Source organism: Serinus canaria, chromosome 1A (assembly GCF_022539315.1).
Source record: "Serinus canaria isolate serCan28SL12 chromosome 1A, serCan2020, whole genome shotgun sequence".
In the NCBI taxonomy this organism is placed as follows: Eukaryota; Metazoa; Chordata; class Aves; order Passeriformes; family Fringillidae; genus Serinus; species Serinus canaria.
The window spans coordinates 57,560,600-57,581,042 of record NC_066314.1 but is presented as its reverse complement, the minus strand read 5'-3'; the positions used below and the strand labels follow the sequence as shown (position 1 = coordinate 57,581,042).

Sequence of the window (20,443 nt, the reverse complement as noted above, 5' to 3'; positions counted from 1 at the left end):
GGACCTGTGTTTAGGGTCCTGCCTACAGGGTCCTGCCCCTGCTCTTCATCCAGCCTCCTTCACACCCCAGTCCCACAGCAGCCACAGGATCACAGGGATGATCCCTGCAGAGGATCACTGGTGATTCCTGCTGTGGATCACAGGGCTGATCCCTGCTGTGGAACACAGGGATGATTCCAGCTGTGGATCACAGGGGTGATTCTTTCCATGGAACACAGGGATGATCCCTGCTGTGGATCACAGGGCTGATCCCACAGTGTCACTGCTCTGCAGAACTGAAGGGACAGAGGCTGAGGGTCACCTCATTTGTTGGCTGCCCTACAGCAGGGTGGGGGCGAGCTGTGCTGGAAGGGGCAGCACCATTCAGCATTCCCAGTCTCTGCGGGGTCCTGGTGGGTCTGTGTGTGTCCCTACCAGGGTGAGGAGTGTCCTTGGCTGCAGTGACATGCTCCCCAAGTGCCAACCTTCTGGTTACAGTGTACTGTATGTTTGATGGCTGCAGACCCTACAAGTTGAGCGCTTTCACAGTAGTTTTCAGAATAAAATGACTGCCTAGTACTCTTTTAACAGATGTTAAAGGAAGTGTGTTGTTACTGCAAATGAGGTGTGAGATCCCCCCCCCCCCCCAACTGCAGAAATTGTAAACCTCTCGATTGATTGATTAAAACAGAATAGAAGATGTGTTGCTGATTCTGCCTTCCCAAGTGCCAAAGGATTGGTACAGTTGCTAAAAGCCTTTCTCTTTCAGCTTCCTATTGATGGTACTTTGGTGGTCTTCTGCTTCCTGTTGCTGTAGTGTAGGAGCACCTCATAATGTATTTATTTGTATTTCCAACATGCTTGTGAAAGAGAAAAATACCAATTAATCCCATGTCCAATTAATTCAATGTCTCTGATTTATGCTTGAGTAATCGGACAGCTCTTAATTACTCAGCAAACTACCTGGCCACTGGATTTTTTCCACTATGTTAATACCATGTTCTCATGTACCTCAGAAATCACTCTTGGTTGCACAGTTTCTGTTCTCAAACTTTTTTGGGTTTTGTTTTATTTTTTTTTGTTGGTTTTTTTTTTGTTTTGTTTTTTTTTTGTTTTTTGCTTTATTGAGTGTGATGCCATATCAAGTCAACGTTATTCTCTCACAAATGTGCTCTTTAAGAGGTGTGGATGTTTATGTGGTCAGGGGATGCTAGAAAGTGTGGTAGTAGACATCAGTGTAAACAAAAGTATTTAGAAAGTACATGAGGTTGTTTTTGATGGATAAGACTCTGATACGGTGTAGTCTTGGTTGCCTTTTAAAAGGTCTTTGTTCAGTGTTGTCATTTTTATTAATAACCTATTGTTTTGACTAGTTTAAAGATGGTTCTAAGAAAAGTGTTTTGGCGGGATTAGGTATGCTGTATGGACAATAAACTCACCTTGACCTAAATTTACTTGCCTTGCTTTTATTCCTTTAGTGAATTTGGTTGTGTACACTCACTCTATGGTGTTGTTTCCTTGGTGGGATGTGATTCTAAAGCCTCTGATCTGGATAGATAGTGCTAGCAGGCATATAAAATGAAGACTGCAGTCACAGAACGAGCCTGCCTCTAAAATGTAGCTGCATTCCCACTGGATAGGCAAATTCTGGCACATAATCCCCTGAGATTCAAGGAGAACAAAGTCCCAAAAATTGGTAAATTGCAGGATCAAAATATTTTGTGGGAATCAAATTGAGCTGGTGAAAAGCCACATGGAGTGCACATTTTTTGAAATGAATTGAAATACAGTTTAAGTCTTCACTCAATTGTTTGTTGCACTGGAATGCTACTGAAAAAATCAGATTGTTTTTCTTTCTGTAAACCTGGGGAAACCGTGAGTAAAAGGAGTGGGATTTGTGGTGAAGCCAGTGGGAAGAAATGAGTCTATTGTCCAGAGTCTGCTTCCTCAGTCTGTGGCCAGGGGGGCAGGATGCTGAACCTCTCCCCTCTCCCACATCTGCTTGTGGATGACTGCTGTGAAGTTACCAAGCTCCTGTGGGATGTGTTTGGCCTGACCTCTCCTCCACTGCCATCCAGTAGCAGTTTTCTCCTGAATGTCCAGCCCTTTTTCACCCCTGGGGACAGCAAAGAGAAGAATGAAGAAGAGAATTTGGGCAGACATACTGGGGAAACATTATCATAAAGTGAATTATGCTGCCAAACCCAAAGATAAATGAAAGGAAAAGACCCCAAATGACAAACTTCAAGATAAAATGAACAGGAAGAAGGAAAAAACCCAAAAGGAAAAAAACAAATGTTTCAAAAATGAAGGAACACACAAGCAGAAATAAACAGAAACAAATAAAAAATCATAGATGGAAATATGAATTAATTATGAATTATGGAATTAATCTGAATTAATTAAAATGAATAGGAAATAGGGATTAAATCAGGAGATAGAAATCTTTCTAGCCATAATCACACAATCTTGGGACCTTTGGTTTTAAGGAAAGTCTCTGAAAACTTCCCTGCCAAATGTCTTGTGAGCCTCACATTTCCCAGCTTATCTCCACCAAGAGGTAGAGATTCTAAAACATCACAAGTCCAGGGTTTTTTCTGACCACTATTGAACAACATGACCAGCAATTTCTGGTATTTACTAGGCTCATCTTGGAGCCTGTGAAGGACTGGAACTGTGCAGTGACCGAGCCCTGAGCAGATTGTCCGGAGACGGTGAGGAGTCTTCCTCACTGGGGATGTTCCAGAGCTGTCTGGACACAATCCTGTGCTCTAGGATGGCCCTGCTGGAGCAGGGAGACTGTACCAGATGCCCCACTGTGGTCCCTTCCAACCCGACCCATCCTGTGCTTCTGTGGTCATACTTAAAAGGGTTCTCAAAGGTGATTTGTATTCTAGCTGGGCTGCTGATGTTCCTGCTGATGCAGCCTGGAGACAACACTGAAACCTGTGGGACTCTCAGTGAGGACACTGGCCAGGGAGAACATCAGGTCAGTGCTCTGCTGGGCTCCAGGAGCACTGTGAGGAAGGGCATCCCTCAGCAGCAGTAGCATTCAATCAAGACCTGTTAGGATTAGAAATTAAGGTGAATAAAGCTGAGGTATTTACACTAAGGTAAGAAAAAACACAGTTTTGCTGCAACCTGCTAGAGAGAGAGAGAGAGAAAGGAACTGATGCAAATAAGAAAACAAATAAAAGGGGAAATGTCTGTGTCCTTAAATGCCTGTCATTCTGTGGAAATGATGTGGTGCTAGCTTGGTCTTGCCATTGAGTTTTCTCTAAAAATAAACTGGGTTGTTATTTGAGCTCTTCCAGAATGCAACATGCAGAAACTGCAAGAAGAATTAGGCCAGAGCAGTGAAGGAGGGAGGGAAAGGTCAGCAGGCTGGCTGTGCTGGGCTCCTCAGGTTACTCAGGACCCCATCTTCGAGCAAAAGTGCTGGTTCATCTGACAGAGGTCTCGCAAGCTTCCCTGAAGAGCAGTACACTGACCTTTCTGATGAGGGTTTTCAGAACCTGAGCAAAGCTGTGAGTAGGACATAACCAGCTGGAGGATGAAGGATGAAATCAGCATTGTCATCCAGCACACTCAAACAAAAATTTATCTCAATTTTTCCAGCTTCCTCACATTGTATCTGAGGGGAGAACTCATCACATTCTGCAGCCTCCTCATGAGGGGAAGAGGAGGGGCAGGCCCTGATCTCTGCTTTGCGTGACCAGGGACAGGACCTGAGGCACAGCTGGAGCTGTGTCAGGGGAGGGTCAGGGTGGATATCAGGGACAGGTTCTTCCCCCAGAGGGTGCTGGGGCACTGAACAGGCTCCCCAGGGACAGTCACGGCCCCGAGGCTGCCAGAGCTCCAGGAGTGTTTGGACAGCGCTCTCAGGGATGCACAGGGTGGGATTGTTGGTGTGTCTTTGCAGGGCCAGGGGTTGGACTGGATGACCCTTGTGTGTCCCTTCCAAGTCAGGATAGCCTATGATTCCATGATTGTAAATTCAGCTCGTTTGCTTCTCAGAGAAACTTTTTCTTCTGGTTACTTTGCATCTGATTCTTAGACACCACCAAGTATTGATCTTTCTGGTGTGCGCTGACAGCGCCCGGGGAAGGCTGGGATCCCTCTGATCCCGGGAACGGCGAGGTCTGTGGAATGGGAAGGGCCGCGGCGGGCACTGCAGAGCGCGAGGGGAGCCGCCAGGGGGCGCCCGCGCACCGCGCACGGCCCTCAGGGCCCCGGGACAGTGCCGGGAGCCCCGCGCTGGGGAAGGAACGTGCCCGGGCTCCCACGGCTCCGCCACACAGCCCGCAGCCACAGCTCCAGCAGAAGGGAAGGTGTTCGGCCCAGGGGCTGCCCCTGCTCGCAGCCCGGATACCGCACTGAGAACCAGCTTAAAAACTATCAAAGAGTCCCGAAGTCACTGCCACGAATGAAATTCTAAGAACTGTGCTCTCCAGCAGACCCAGTTTGAGGCCTGTCCACAGCACAAGCTCTGTATAGATTTGCCAGGGTTGTGCCTCTCTTCAGGCCAGCACACCCCTCAGAGGAGCATTACCCAGGCAGAGAAGTGCAATGGCACACAACTGGAGAAATTCAGCAAAGGTTTCTGCTGGGTGTAAGTGCAACGAGCAAGATCAGATCCCAAATGGCAATTGAAAGGGAAATCTAATCTAGCAGCTAAGCCACGAGGCCCTAAGCCAGAAGGTACAGGCTTTCCAAGCTGTTTTCTCACAAGGCCAAAGTGGCTTGTGTGTCACCCAGAATGGGTGACTTCAGACAAAGTCTGTCACAAACTTTGCCTGAAGAGCTGTCACTTTTGCAAAAGGACCTGTATGAAAGCGTGCACTTAGAAAGTGTAGGCTCATGTTTGAGACTTGATCCTCTAAACCACGCATGAGACACAGCTGGAGTTTTATCACCGCATCAAAACACAGTTGTTTTTAATGGTGATAGAACAGAAATAGGTCAGAGCTGATTCAGTTGGCACTGTCTCATTTACAGGCGAGACTGTCACTGGTGTCACCCCTTAAAAATGTCAGTTCCGAAATCTGTGGAGGAGAGGCACTGCAGAAATTTGAAGTTAACACCACGCTGCAAAAGGAAGATTAAAAGGAAACTAAACAGACACATCTCTTGCATTAAATATTTAATTTTTGCATCTGCTTTAAACAGGAATGGAAACAAATTACATTTCAGTCTTCATTTAGAATGTATTTGGTGTTAAAGCACAAACTGCTTTCAAACTGAGGTCAGACCTCTGGGCAACCCAGAAGAATTTACTGGATTTTTAGATAGTATTTATTTGATCTGGTTGATAAATCCTGAAGGAAATACACTCAGCTGACCAACTAATATTTTGGTAAATCACACTGTCTGTAAGCCATAAAACTTCAGCTTTCTGAGGAGAAAAGGATGAATTCCAGTCACTTCTTGTGCCACTTTGTCCATTTTACCAGCAGGACTTTCTAGGCTGCCCACAGAAGCTGTGGCTGCCCCTGGATCCCTGGAAGTGTCCAAGGCCAGGTTGGATGAGGCTTGAAGCAACCTGGGACAGTGGAAGATGTCCCTGCCCATGTCAGAGGGGTGGTCTTTAAGGTCCCTTCCAAGCCAGGCCATTCTGTGATTCTGTGGGTTCTGCAGAACAAGACCAGTGTGGTCCCAGCTGGATGTGAGTGTGACATCTCACACTGCTCTGCCTTGGAAACTGCTGCTTTAAACTATTCCTTGGAACTAGCTTGCCTTTGCGGATGGTTACTCCGGGGTGTGATTTGGCTGCCCAGGCTTTTAACTGACTTGAGAGTAATGCCTTTCACCCATCTATACATAAATATCAATGTATTGATATTACTCTGAGCAAAGTGCTGCTGCCAATCAGTGTTAAGTGAGCTGATGTAGCCCGAATGAACATTACCAAGCATTCTGCAAAAGACTGGGTCCGTTCCCCGGTCCCGGTGTGGAGGAGCACACTCAGTGCAGGGAGCTCGGGGTGCAGCTGCACTGGAGCTGCAGGCTGAGCTCTGGAGCAGCCCAGCTGAGACAGAGGCTGGCAACTGCCAGCCCTTCGCCCAGCACAGTGCCCTCTGGCACCGGGCACGGGATGGACACTCAGAGACACGGCAGGAGATGAACACCCAAACTTTCCTACCCTTCATCTGTGAGGCTGTAAAAGCGCAGGGGTTCCCTTGTGCTGCGTCCCTCCTGGAAGGCCACCAGCTTAGGCTGTTTTTTGTCATTTAGTAATTGCACCACGTCTGAAGGATGTTACGGAACTGGACATCTGAGAGTCTGAGCAGGGAAACCTGGAACTGAGCCAGTAAGGAAACCCGGTCCGACTGTGAGTGCGGGGGATGCAGCTGGGAAGGGGCTTCAGTCCCAGCTAAGGCGCTGCGAGTGTCACTCCGGAGAAGTGGCTCCGGGATGCTTAGACCAGGAAGCTTCCTTAACGCCAGCGTCATGAGACGCTGCGAAACCCGGAGTTTTAAGGTGAAAGCCTCCTAATTGCAATTGCATAGTGAGAATGCGGAACCATTTAGGGTGCAGCAGTCCAGGTGTAAACCTCACACTGCCACGCCCACCACTGAACCCTGTCCGCAGGCGCCACATCCTCGGGGCGCTCAAATGCCACCGGGGCCGGTGACTCCACCGCTCCCGGCAGCCTGTCTGATGCTGCGTAACGCTCTGGGAGAGGAATTTCTTCCCGATGCGCAGCCCAAGCCTCCCGTGAGGCCGTTCCCTCTCGTCCTGTCCCTTGTGGCGCGGGAGCAGTGCCAACCGTCCCCTACCATCGGAGCCACAAACCGTGCCCGGATCCTCCTTTTCTGCCGGGAGCCGCCTCCTGTGACGTCAGAGCGGCACACGGGGCGGGACAATGACGTCACGGCGCGGCGCGCGGCGCCGCAGTGCGGGCGGTGGGACGTGGGCTCACATACGCTCGACCTGCGCACATCTGGGCACATCTGTGCTCACCTGCGCGCACACCTGGGCACACGTCTGCGCTCACCTGAGCTGCCGTGCGCCATGGTTCGGTTCGGGCTGACGGTCGTGCGGCAGTGAGTACCGCCCGCTCATCCCCGGCGCTGGCCGTGCCCCGGCGGCCGCGTCCCCTCCTCGGTCACGGGCAGCGGGAGGGGAAGCTGAGCAAAAGCTCTCAGGCGGGGCAAGGGTGATGTGAACCTTTTCCCGTGAAACGTTAAAGTGGTTGTGACTCGGGTGGGATTCCTAAGGTGACTTTTTTCTCCCACTCTGTTGGTAGAGGGTTGCAGCTGACTGAACGAAGTAGCTCCAGCTTCTTGCAGCTGTCAGGAGAAAACTCTTTAATTTGTAGGAAGGTTGAGCTTTTTTTCTCCTTTACTATAAGCCCCAGGGGCAGCAGGGCAGGGGGGATTCTGCCCCTCTACCCCGCTCTGCTGAGACCTCCCCTGCAGGGCTGCATCCAGCCCTGGGCCCAGCACAGGAAGGACAAGGAGATGCTGGAGCCAGGCCAGAGCAGGGACACTAAAGGGATCAGAGGGCTGGAACAGCTCTGCTGGAGCAAAGGCTGAGGGAATTGGGATTGTTCAGCCTGGAGAAGCGAAGGCTTTGGGGTGACCTCAGAGATAGAGAGACACATGTGACAAGGGGCCTGGAGTGACAGAACAAGGGCTTCCCACTGACTGAGGGGGGGCTTAGATTGGCTGTCTGGTATAAAAAGTTCCCTGTGAGAGTGCTGAGGCCCTGGCACAGGATGCCCAGAGAAGCTGTGGCTGCCCCGTCCCTGGAAGTGTTCAAGGCCATCCTGGCTGGGGCTCTGAGGAACCTGCACTAGGTGATCTTTAACATCTTTTCCAACCCAGTTCCTTCCATGAGTCTATGATTTCTTTTGCTCTGACTTCCTAGGCTCTGTTTCTTCCAGGCGTGCAGCTCTGCTGCTACCCTTGATAATCTCTGGAGCTGCTTCCCTGTAAAGTTCAGAGAACCAGCTGCAACACGTGCAAAAGAAGGCTCCAGAGTCTTTCTGCTGCTTTGTGCTTTCCAGCATGGAGGTGTAGTTGTTACAGATAAATTGTGCTGCATTTATGATAAATTTAAGAAATCACTTTTCTTAGTTTTATTCCAGATGGCTTTGTCTCATTAAAAGCTAGCAGTATGATTGGAATTGATTTGAAAATGGTTTTTTTATTGTTATAAAATCTTTGTGTGCATTGTTTTGAAAAGGGTTCGTGCTGCATTGTGTCTCATTTTTTTTACATTCAAGTGCTGCTGTCTCTGATTGCTATTTAATGCAACAATGTTTTTGAAAATCTGCTTAAATTATGACAAGTAATTTTTTTTATTGTTGTTTACAATCTCTTTTCAGTGGAGAAACGAGATACAACAAAGACAAGATACTGCAAGGTTAGTAAGAGTTATTCTGTTAGCTGGTTAGAGATGGAAAATTGTGGTGAAATCCTGTCACCAACTGCTCAGATGTCATTAAGCAATAATACTGTAAACCTTTAGAGACTTTATGTGTAAGCCAGGACATGGCTTTCATAACAGTACAGAAGATTTTAAGTCACCCTCCACAGAATATCATCAGATGCTGATGCACATTGTGTTTTAACAGGAGTATTAGAAGAGCTCCTTTTTCTACACAGGGAAAAATATGTCGGATGTATTCAAATAAAATGCACCTTTTACTAAGGACTCCCTAGCACTGTGTTAAATCCCAGTAATAGGAAGTTTGGGAAAAGGGTTTCTGGGAAAAGGAGCTGCAGAAGGATGGGTAAAGACCCTGATGTGAAAGGGGCTGTTACCTCAAGAAGGGAATCTGTTACTTGCAGTAAAAACCTGCAGTAGGGCAAGAAGAATGAAGAGTAAAGGTTGTTTAAATGCTTGAATTGTTCAACCCCAGCTCTTTCATGGAAGGCAGTCTTAATTAGACACATTTAAAACTAGATTTCACCTTTGTGGCTGCTGGCTTGTACACCCAGAACTGAACACACTGAGCTGCCTGGATTTGTGATGTAGGAAAATCACAGCTGGGGTTGTACTCTGAATAAATGAGCTTTCTTCAATGTTGTGAAGGAAAATTGTGCTTCCAGATATTCCTCCCTCTGGCATCGCCATTTACAGTTCTTGCAACATGGATTTTTGTGCTCATAATAAAATGACTAAAGAATATTCCCCTGCTTTAATTGCTTTAAAATGTTGATAATGTCTTTTGATTTACTAGATCTTTGGGTCAAATGATGTGTAGAGGGCTCCTCTCCAGTGTGGAGAGAACATAGCTTCTGGTTTTGAGCAAGCCTCTTCTGAACTGAGAGGTGTAAGCCTTTACCAGCACACTGGGGTCAGACATCTCACATGTCTGAATTACGGATGAGGTGTTAAGAGCTCAGGTTCTGGACTTTTGGTGTCCTGTTTTTTGCTGGTGGATTGTGCATTTTCTGGGTGAAAGTAGTTTGTTTTCTTTGCTCTGAATCTGATGGGAATTTCACTCTCTTCTGCTCTGGCTTCCTGCAGAGCTAGAATAGGTAAAAGGTGTGGATGTAGCAATCTGTTACACGTTTGTCCCCCCACCACAGTCCTGGGTTCTCCTGCAGACTCTGAGCTGTGAGAGGAGCACACCTGTCCTACTCAGGTTGGATTTCCAAAGTGCTGCTTCTCTCAACACTGTCCTAGAGCTCTGTGACCAGTTATTCTCACAGACTTCCTGGCTGGAAACAGTTTTTGGGAGGTTTGCTGCTTTGCAGCTGGGTTTGCTCCAGCTTGTGTGAGCATTACTGTCAGCATGTCAGGTGGAGAGGAAGAGACCACAGTGGATTGCGTTTGCATCTCATTCTTTCAGCAGTATTGTCCTCTTTCTTAGTCACATTTAACAAATCTGTTTATGGAGTTTCAGCTGTGAGATAACCTCTTGCAGTAACTAGTGACCCTTCTAAAAATGGTCACATTTATTAAAAGTAGGTCTCTGTTTTGTTTAAATTTGTCAAAGGTATAGATTAACATAATTATCATTGCTAATGATCCTTCTGTCTTCCTAGGCTTTATTGCTTTTTAATCATTAAATATGTGTGGCTGAGTTTAGGGAAGACCAGAAGAGCAGTGACTTTTCCTAATGATTGGTTTTGCTAAAGAAGAAAGATTTTCTTATGACTGGGCAGTTTCTTTATCTCTGGCACGCCTGGTCAGCTGCTAAATGGTCTAAAATTTGCATGTTTTAATGTTGTGGGGTTTCTGTTTTGTAGGTCAAGGAGTGGATGAGCCACTCTCTGCAACTGGTTTCAGGCAAGCAGATGCTGCTGGTTTATTTCTCAGTAATGTGAAGTTTACCCACGTCTTTTCAAGTGACCTCCTTCGAGCAAAGCAGGTTAGTGCATCTTGAGGCAACAGCTGACTCCCAAATCTGGCATTTATTTCCTGTTGGTGATGCAAAAATAATGCAGTGACAAAGCCAAAAGCTGCCCCTGGATCCCTGGAAGTGTCCAAGGCCAGGTTTGATGGGGCTCTGAGCAGCCTGGGATAGAGGAAGGTGTTCCTGCCTGTGGCAGGGGGTTAGAACTATGTGATCTCAGGTCCCTTCCAACCCAAACCAGTCCATGGTTCCATGATTTGCTGTTATTTTATATGGGCATTGTTTTTGCTAAAGGAGTAATGGGGATTTCGAGGTCCCCATCATCACAGACAGAAGTGAGTTTTTCTCTAAGAGGCAAACAAACCAGATTGGCTGTGACATTGTTGTACTGTCCCAGGCATGTGGCTGCATGCTGTATTCTTTTGAGGAATGCAGACCAATGCAGGCAAGGTTGAGTTTTCTGTGAAATCAGTACAAGGATCATTAAATGGGCAGAGATGTTGGATTTTGTCAGGCATCTCATATGTCTTTCCTTGATGTAGTAAATATGCAATATAGATTAAATAAAGAGGGAAAGTTACTGCATGGGATTAAATGTGACCTTGTGTGCAGAACTATGAAATACTCAAAATTAGGGAACCAAAACTTTTAAAGTTAGAGGTTGGCTGTTCTAGGAAGGTCATGTCTCCTGTGGAGGCCCTATCTTTAATTCTCTCTTCTGGTACCGATTCTGTGTTTTCAAGAGACAATGTAGGGGGTTGAAAGTCCTAAGCCATTCTTGTTTGCTTGCTTTTTGCTGTAGAAGCCTGTGAAGCTGTGTTGTAAACCAGATCAACCAAATGTAGTATAAATCTCCTTTTTTTTTTCCCCTCAAAACATACACCATCAACATTGCTCATCAGTTTTGCAGCACAATTCCAGAAACTGCTGTAGCAGCACAACTTATGCAGAAAATAAGAGACAAGGATGGAAGAGTGCACTAGTTGGATATTTTAAATATGCAGAATAGCTGCCTGAGTCACTTCCTTTATGTGTGTGAATGGCAGTGATGATATTTTATAACATTGAGAATGTTTTCTGACTTTCATAAAGCTGTCTGTGCTGTGTGCCTGCCTTACAGGAATTGGTTTGGGATATTTTTTCTTCTGTTAGAGACAGCCTTTTCCATGAAGAGCACTTTCAAAATTGCACTCTCCTAGTGTGAAAGGTCTGAATTTTTCCTTTGACTACAGGAAAGGAAAAATTCAGGTCTTTCTTTGTTTTGCCATTTGTTTGACAAGCTATCCAGATGTTGGGAAAGCTTTCCCAAAGATGTGTAAAGCTGAATTTTCCATGTGGTCCATGTGCAGCTTTCTTGGCAGCTGCAGTTCTATGAAGGGCCTGTTACTACACTGTCACTTCACAGCTTGAGTATGGGAGCAATGTACAAGTTCTGTTCAAAAGGAAATTCCTGCATATAATCATACAAATAACTGTGCTATGCATTGTACACAAGGAAGTGGATTCAACCCTGTCTTTATTTCTGCCTTATTCTTTGAGAGAAGGTTAAATTTCCAAGACCAAATTTGTCCTAAGCAACATGTTAAATGTGCCAGTAGTACAACAAGGCTGCTTATTTGTGCCAGAATCCAAGGAGTGTTTTCAAAATGAGTTCTATAAATGTCAGATTGATTGGGTGTGGATGTTTGCACAGCTCAAACTGTCTGTGAAGCCAGTGTAGCCTTCACACTTGGGTGCATGTAAGAACCAGGAGCAGCTGTCCTCTGGTTCCCAAGAAAGACAAAGAGGGGACCCAGTGGAGGCCACAGAGATGATGAGGGGTCTGGAGCATCTTTTTAATGAGGGGAGACTGAGGGAGCTGGGCCTGGTTAGTATGGAGAAAACTGAGAGGGGATCTCATTAATGCATAGAAATATCTCCAAGGAGTGTCAGAGGATGGTGCCAGGCTCTTTCCAGTGGTGCCCAGTGGCAGGATGAGGAGCAATGGACACAAATTAAAACACAAAAAGTTCCACCTTCCAACATGAGGAAGAATTTCTGTACATTGAGGGTGGCAGAGCCCTGGAACAACCTGCCCAGGGAGAGCCTGGAGTCTCCTCTCTGGAGACATTCCAAACCCACCTGGACATGCTCCTGTGTCACCTGCTCCAGGTGACCCTGCCTGGGCAGGTTGATCTCCAGAGGTCCATTCCAGCCCTAAGGATTGGCTGTGGCAGCCAGATAGTGAGAGATGTTTTTTCAGTTGGATTAACTGAGCAGTTCTGGGGAGCACAGCTGTGAGTCTGGCCCATGTAGTCCATGTAAAGAATGTCCACGTGATTGCTCTGTGTTCTATTCAAGAGAAGATGTGGCTCTTATCCTAGTAAACCCTTCTGGCTACCTCTCATGGGTGCTGTTTCTTCAGCTGTTCTGGACTTTGAATTGGGAAGGAACTGCCAGAAGATTGCAGCTTTTCTATTTTTATGGCCTGGCCTGCGCCATCTATCCAGTTCTGCCAGACTGGTAGCTGAAAAACTTTCTGTTTTGTTGATTTGGGTTGTTGGATGCTGCTGATAGGATTCACCTTGGCTCTGGTGGTGTAGGGTGGTGTGTCTATGTTCTGTCCAGTTGATGTGACCATATATTCACTTTTTAGACTGCTGCTGCCATTCTAGGGAAAAACAGGTTTGGCAAAGATTTGGAAATCAAGTATGATGCAAGACTGCGAGAGAGAGTAAGTGCCAAAAGAATTTATTATCAAATATTGAACAATTTGAAAATGTAGCTTCCTGCTGATGAGTATCTTGGCTTATTGAATGGTAGATTTAGCAGTGGAGAGCACTATTTTATGTGTTTTTAATCACTGGAAACTGAACAATTCACATCAGGGACATTAAATTGTTTGCAGAAGGGTGAAGCAGAGCCAAAATTAAGTGATGAATGTTGTAACTATGATGTTTTAATGATTTAAATAAGGTAAAGTTTAGTGTTTAAGGGGCAGCACATGATTGTAGCATTTCCTGTTTGAATCTTTTTTATCTCAGAAATTCCAGTTCTTCACTTGAAATCAGCAAGGACTTATTATTTACTTTTAATTGTGAGTGTACTTGTGTGGTTTTGTTTCCTTTTTGTAATATCTTTTTCAAGAATTCTGAATTGAAGATGAATCCATCCTCTGTTGTAAAGAATTCACAGGTCTTTAGAGAAAATACTGGTTTCTAACATGTGAAAAATAATTCCCTGTAGCCTTTTTGCAAGCAAACCGAAAATGGAGTTTATCCTCATGTTTTGAATGTCCATGCTTTAAATGAGATGCTGCTCTTAGCGTATTTGTCTACTGAGCATCTATATCTATTTATACCTATATCTATATATAGATATAAATATATATATATATCTGCTGTTTAAAAGGGTACCTATAAAGATATTTCCTCACCCAGAATTGGGATAAAATGTAAAAGGTAGCTATGCCTTGGGAATCAAAGAAAACAAAGCTGAAGCTTCACAAAGGGGAGAGCTGTTTGCAGCCTCTGGAAGGGGTACAGAAGACCTGACACATCCTGCCAAGCCCTGTTTTTCCCTTACAGAAGTATGGTGTTGCAGAAGGAAGGCCTTTGGCTGACCTCAAGGCTATGGCAAAGGATGCTGGAGAGCAATGTCCTTCATTCACACCTTCTGGAGGAGAAACACTGGATGAAGTATGGTATTTATTTATTTATGTATTTACTTTACTGCTTGGTCTGATAATAGTGGCTGCCAAGTGGGGAATCTCTTTATAACTAAAATATTGATTTTGAAACTAACTCCTCGTGAAGCTGTGGCTCACAGGAGGATGATAGCAATTGTTCTCTGGAGGGCAGAGGAGTTTGCACAGCAGTCAGTAACTTACATTGGCTTCTGAGCCTTGTCTGTGAGAAATCTTTGTCTTTTACCTGAAGTAGTTCTGTATCAGATTTCTGAAAGGCCAAATCTGTGCTTGCTTCACAACGATCTCTTCGTTCTTCACAACATTCCCTTCTGGCCTTTCCCTGCAGGTGAGAGAGCGTGCAAGGGATTTTTTTGAATTCCTCTGCCGGCTGGCTGTTGAGTTGGAGCAGAAGGAGCATGGCAAGCCCAGTGCCCCAGGCAGGAGCTCAGGAACATCTGGAGAACAGTTTGTTTTCCCTTGGACAAGCCACTGCAGCGAGGCAGAGCTGAGCTCTGCGGGCAGCGGATCTTCGATGGTATTAGATGCCAATATTTTGGTGGTGAGTCATGGAGCCTACATGAGGAACTGGATTGGCTATATGGTTTCAGATCTCAACTGTACCTTACCAACAAATTTAACCAAGTCCCAGCTGTCTTCTGTCAGTCCCAATACTGGAGTCAGTCATTTCATTATAAAACTTGAAAACGGGAATTTGTTGAAGCCCAATATTGCATGTGTCTGTCTTAACCAAGACTCTCACTTAGTGGATGTGGGAGCTGAATGTGTAGCTTCAAAAGTGTTTTAAGAGTCTCTGGGGGGGGAAAGTGGGATTAGATCATAATTTTGCTAAACTTGGGAAAAGTATCTGTAGTAATTACTGGGATTGACTGGAATTGCTGACACTAAACTGCAAAAAGGGAGACATGCAACTGCTTGCCATCCTAAAAACCACAATTTGCATGGTCCTAGTGCCCAGTAAAAGTTGGCAGTAGCAAAATAAAACAAATATTCTCTGTTCTCAGAAGCATAATACTTGCAGTCACTTGCATATCTGCTCCTACAGCACATATTTCAGACAACTCCTTTGCATTACTCCATAATTATTTTGGTTACCTCCAAATGAAAGGGTTGGGGAGAGGAGTGGTACCTCAAAGCTGAGCTATACTGTATTCTTGTTTCATTACAAAATACTATATTGTAATATGAAACATACATGTTGTCTTAAATTTTTTAATGCAATAGTAGAACCTAGGAAGCATTGCCCAGTGGGACAGGTTTGGTGCAGAGCCAAGGGATGTGACTCTGACACTGAATATCTGTGAGACTCTGGGCAAGTCTCCTTTCCATTTGTAATGTGGGAATGATGATAAACCTACCTCGCCAGGAGTATTTCCTAAGAAATTGATCAGGTTGTCGAGATCTCTGTTGACGAGCACTGTACACAAACACAGAGTATTTATTTTTAGCTGTGAGCAGGATGAGGAACCTTGTGTGCACATAGTAATCGTCTCTTTTCTGGAAAAGGGACTTTCTCTCTGGGGTGAGTTGTACTTGACTGGAATCCTTCTGTCAGCTGCAGTCATGCACTTGATTCTATGAATATTTTTGCCTAGAATGAGGCAAGTTTGATTGTTTGGTGACTGTTGGTGTTAATACTGCATTCTTTCCCCACTGGGGTGTTTGTGGTGTTACAGTGTGAGCTTATCTGGTTTATGTTATTTATAAGATTCATGTATTTTTTCTTCATTTGCATATTTTTGGCCTGTTAAAAAAAAATTAAAGGCTCTTGAATAGAACTCCCATTTCATCTGTATTTCTTTTGAGGTAAAAATCTTTCTTAATATTGCCCTGTGAAGCTTTGCTCAGATTACATAACTTTTTTTCTTTCCTGGCTTTTTACTGTGAAAAAGACTCTTAAGGCTGATGTTGTTTAAAAGTTTCCATGGCTCTTTTTCAGTAATAAAATAATTCCTTCTCAATATACTGAAGAAAATAAGTCCTCACAGGAAGCTAAAATGGGAATATGACTTTTGCATGGAGTCCTCAAGCTCTTTGTGAAATGCATCTTCCTGGAAGGCTTCTCAGTACTAAATTGATGGTCACAGCCAATGAAGATAGAAAAGCTTTAATTATGACTTCTAACAGAGTTAATGGTAGGAGAATGGGGCAAGAGTTAATTCTGAATTTGCTTGTCCCTGGTAGTGCCAGTTTATTTCAGGCATGCCACTTACATAGCAAGGAATTCTCCTGCCAGTGCTTTAAACTGCTGAAACTCCTCTGGAACTGCCATGTCCTGAATTTTGCCAGCCATTCCATCAATTCTTCTTGGAACCATTCATCAATTCTTAATGGAGTTGAAAATTCGAGAGGATGAGTGGAGACGTGACACATTTTTCTCCCTAAGTCTGTCATTTCATCAAATATTTCAAAACACACTAGTGATTGGGGTGCTTCTCACTTTCAAAGGTTTCTTTATCTTTCTTGCTTGCTCTCAAGCAGGTAATTAATATACTGTTCTTGTTGATGATGCCATAACTTAGGAGATCATCTACTTTGTTAAGTGCTTTGCCGCTGCTTGGGTCACACTATTCCCAGAGGGATTTTTGACTCTTCCTCTATAATAAGCTTTACCCACATTTTTTTGTATTTATAGGTCATTAAAATTTAAATCCAGCCTAAGGAACCTGTGTGATTGTTTTCTTTAACTTACTGTTACCAAATTGTTTCCTCTTGTAAGTCTCACACGGGGCAAGTAGATGGTACTGTGGTGCCTGACAAGGAAAAATACCAAAGGGTAAAACCACTCAGGTTTTCTGAACAGCTCCTATCTTAATGACGTCACATTTTTCAGTGAAAATTCATCAGAATCTCCCAATTCAGACTTTGTAAAACACACTAAAATGCTGCAAACACATCTACCAGTGGCCAAGAGAGTACAAGCAGTCAAGAGTGTCCTACAGTTGCCCAGATGTGCTTTTTCCCTCAGTATCTGCTGTTGACATTGCTGGAGAGAGGATGCCAGCCTAGGTGGGCTTATAGCCTGCCCTAAAATAGTTGCATTTGTTATTTCTCCTTTGTCATGTCACATGTCAGGTTCTCTCTGCATTAAAAAGTCACTAATTTTGGAAGCTTCTGAAGCTGATTCTAAAAGCTGTTTTCTTTAGGTCTGTGTATAGTACTCCTCTTTTTAAGTTTTTACATCAACACTGAGACTAAATCTTTTTTTTGGTCAAGTGACTCTTGTGCATGTGTACAGTAAACCTGTACAGTTTATTGGGTTCATGGGAAAGGAGAGTTGCAGCAAAAGATGGGTCTGTTAGGAATAGTAACAGACTACAAATATTTAAGGGACTACTTAGTAGTTGAAATGGTTGCTGGCTCCATCTCCTCACAGGTCTGCCTCTCCTCCAGCAGCTATCAGGCAGACAGCTCTGGTAGTACCACAGTTTCCTTCCTCTAAAGCAAAGATACGTTCTCTATTCCCACAGTTCTCTGTTGAAGACTTGTGCAGACATAGCCCTGCCTTTGTAAAAGGAGGAGGTTTTTTCCTTTTTTTAAAAAAAATTAGAACATAATTTAAATAGATGCATTCTATATATCCAAGCTTTTGGCTGCATCAGGTCCACAACCCACATTCCTGGACTTAAAATATGTCAGATTTCCCCCAGATGTGTCCTGCTTTTGAGGGCTTTGGCCATGAGCTGGAGGTTTTTAGATCTTGGTAATCCTGCGCAAATGGCAGCTGCATGGCACAAATGAACTGCACAGTGGTTTGTGAGCTGCTTCTCTGGTATCCATGGATATGGCAGAGCCACTGTGGGGTATCTGTGTGTGTGTGGTGACTCCAGTGCCATTCAGGAGGGTCTCATGTGACAGACAGCTCTGCTGTTACTGCAAACAGCTCTGGGTTTCCTGGGGTGCAGGGACCCCATGTGGCAGTGCATTACTTACCTGAGTGCCAGAGCCTGGCAGGAGGCCTCCGAGACCACAGAGCAGGAGGCATGGGAGAATACTGGAATAAAACCCAGGAATGGTTGGGTTGAGCAGGCTGGTACTGGCCACCAAAGGAAGGCTCCAGGCAGAACTCTTTCCTTTTGATGCCCAGCTGGGTCATCCAGCCAGAGCTGAATGGGAGCAGGGTGGTGCAGCACACTTGACTGTAATAAGTCCCGAATGTGTTTTGCAACAGCTGGCCATTGAAAAGTGAATTTAATGAATTTAAAAGCTGAGGTGAAAAAAGGAGGTTTGATTTCAGAGGGCAGGAATCACAAAATTAGTTTTAGAATTGTGAAATATACTGAATTGGAAGGCACCCACAAGAATCACTGAGTCTGGCTGCTGGCCCTACTTGGGACAGTCCCAAGAATCATACTATTTAATTCTACTTCTCTAAAGAAATTTAAATCATGGTTAATGCAACAAATTCTGAAGGAGAAAGTAATTACAGACAAGAGAGGTAAATGAAACCTGGAATCTAATTAAATGAGGTTTTACTGTTAGTAGTTCGCACTCAACTAAATGGGTAGTTCTCTGATGAAGTAACTAAAGTATAGGCAAGGGAAAAATTAAATATGATCAAGGTGAATCTTAATTGAAGGCTTAATACCACAATGGAAACCATCAGCTCAGCTGGTAAAGATAAATGTTGTTCAGGAGAAAAAACAGGGTGAAGAAGGTATGCAAGGAATTAGTAGGCATAGAAGTAGTAATGTCCAAGATCAAGTGCTGAGATGGAGTAAAGCTGCTATTTAGGGCACTTAGGGAGCAATTTTTTTTGTAATGACTTTGAATAAAAATACAGGAATGTGAAATATTAGTGAGAAGGCATCATCAATAACTATGTGGGGCAGAATAGCATGCAGAGGAGGAAATGATGAACTTCCAATCTTACAACTGCTTGAGTCTTCACAGAATAGGTCAGGCTGGACCCTGACAGTGGCTCATGTGGTGCTGCCTCCCTGCTCTAGCAGAGCCATCCCAGAGCACAGGGCACCAAATTGTGTCCAGATGGTTTTGGAATGTTCTCAGTGAAGAAGACTCCACACCCTCTCTGGACAATCTGTTCAGGGCTCAGTCACTGCACAGGACAGAAGTTCTGCCTCCTGCCCAGGTGGAACCTCCTGGGCTCAGTCCCTGCCCGTTCCTCTGGTGCCATTGCTGGGCCCCTGGAGCAGATCCTGGGCCCTGCAGAGGGAGGGAGCCCTCCCTGCAGAGGCTTTTAATTTACCAAGTATCTTTTATTCCAAGATCTTTGAGCCAGGATCACAAATAATTCCCAGCAGGACTGAACTGACAGACCTGTGTTTTCCCATTGCTTGTACAAGACATTTCCCAATAGAGGTTAAAATCCCTTCATGGTCAGTCTAGACCTACTAAGACACTATTTTTCTCATCATCTTTCACAGAACTTTTATACTTGGAGTGCATGAAACGCTTAGGAAGCTGAAATCTGCGAGGCTGGAAGTCACAGGGGACAGCGGCACACAAAAATTTTCAGACACTGCTGCTACCATTTATTTGTTCACTCAAGTACGTCTGGAAGGGGGAGCTTGAACAGACAATGCAGTATTCACCATTTGGAGATAATGGAAAAGTTTATTGGTACTCTTTTAAAGGGAAATAGTCTTTATAATATATTATTATAAATACTTATAAATATTCTGCAGGATTTAAGACCCACTCAAATAAATAAATAAATACTGTGACATAAATAAGTAATGCTTTCTTACTAGCTGGTGATTGCCAGCATCTCCATTGAAGAAAAAATTCTTTAAAGTTTTGATACAGTTGCCTATAGTTGCATTTATAGTTTTTTGATGGAAATCCATGGTGTATTCAGTCTTAGCTTACTTACCCCCTGGCTACTGATAGACTGAGCAAACCTTCTTACTCTGTTCTAGTATAGTAATTTAGAGATGGTCTATAGATTTAACCCCACCAATATTTCCCATCAAAATTTAATATGGACAGAGCTTTTAATGGTTCCAGTTGTTGTAGGGCAGTTGCCTCAGTCCTTGAGAGGATCTTCCAACAATTAATGCAAAATTCAAACTTTGCTTGTATACTTGAAGTCCAGAGCTCTCAAGGAGCAAAAGCCAAGAATAATGGTATAGGAATCAAGTAAAAAGATTAAAACAGAACATAAATAAAATCACACCTCTCCACTGTATAGACAGCAAGGTAAAAAGTCTTGCTGTATTTTGAATAAGCAAGAAAAAGCACAACTGTCTGCCTGCAATTCCCTTAATTCCTTAGAATCACTCTTTTCCTTCAGAAATTAATTAAAAACCACAATAACTTTAGAAAAAAAAAATTCCAGGAGATGAAACTCTTGGACTAATCCTGATCATTTGGCTTGTCCTGTGCTCCTAAGTATTTATACTAATTAGAAATCTCTCCATCTAGGAAAACTATTCTAAGAGCAGAATCAGGGACCTACAACTTTTCCAACATAATGAGCTGGATGTGGTAGATAAAGAGATATT

The 20,443-nt window shown here is 44.3% G+C and overlaps 2 protein-coding genes across 4 annotated transcripts in view; both read left to right on the top strand.

Annotated features, from left to right (window-relative positions):
• Window positions 1–1,433, top strand: part of CCND2 (cyclin D2) — a 30,588-nt gene extending 29,155 nt beyond the window's left edge. For both annotated transcript variants that reach the window (XM_050985710.1, XM_009094129.4), the window contains one exon: window positions 1–1,433. This exon is cut by the window's left edge and continues 2,948 nt beyond it. The gene's annotated coding sequence lies outside the window, so the exon portion shown is untranslated.
• Window positions 1,434–6,821: 5,388 nt separating this feature from the next.
• On the top strand, window positions 6,822–15,754 carry TIGAR (TP53 induced glycolysis regulatory phosphatase). 2 transcript variants are annotated; one of them, XM_050969711.1, is made up of 6 exons: window positions 6,822–7,025; window positions 8,312–8,349; window positions 10,185–10,306; window positions 12,927–13,004; window positions 13,858–13,973; window positions 14,305–14,453. In XM_050969711.1, the coding sequence occupies exons 1-6, from the start codon at window positions 6,994–6,996 to the stop codon at window positions 14,306–14,308; spliced, it is 390 nt and encodes a 129-aa protein (XP_050825668.1). In that variant the 5' UTR covers window positions 6,822–6,993; the 3' UTR covers window positions 14,309–14,453. The 2 variants fall into 2 exon arrangements, with proteins under 2 accessions (XP_050825668.1, XP_009092376.1); XM_009094128.4 differs by having other exon boundaries at window positions 6,823–7,025; window positions 13,858–13,968; window positions 14,305–15,754.
• Window positions 15,755–20,443: the final 4,689 nt, after the last annotated feature.

Coding starts and splice junctions, on each gene's coding strand:
- TIGAR (XM_009094128.4), top strand. CDS start 6,994: ATGGTTCGGTTCGGGCTGACGGTCGTGCGGCA. Junction 10,307..12,926: donor ACCTCCTTCGAGCAAAGCAG/GTTAGTGCATCT, acceptor TTCACTTTTTAG/ACTGCTGCTGCCATTCTAGG. Junction 13,005..13,857: donor ATGCAAGACTGCGAGAGAGA/GTAAGTGCCAAA, acceptor TTTCCCTTACAG/AAGTATGGTGTTGCAGAAGG.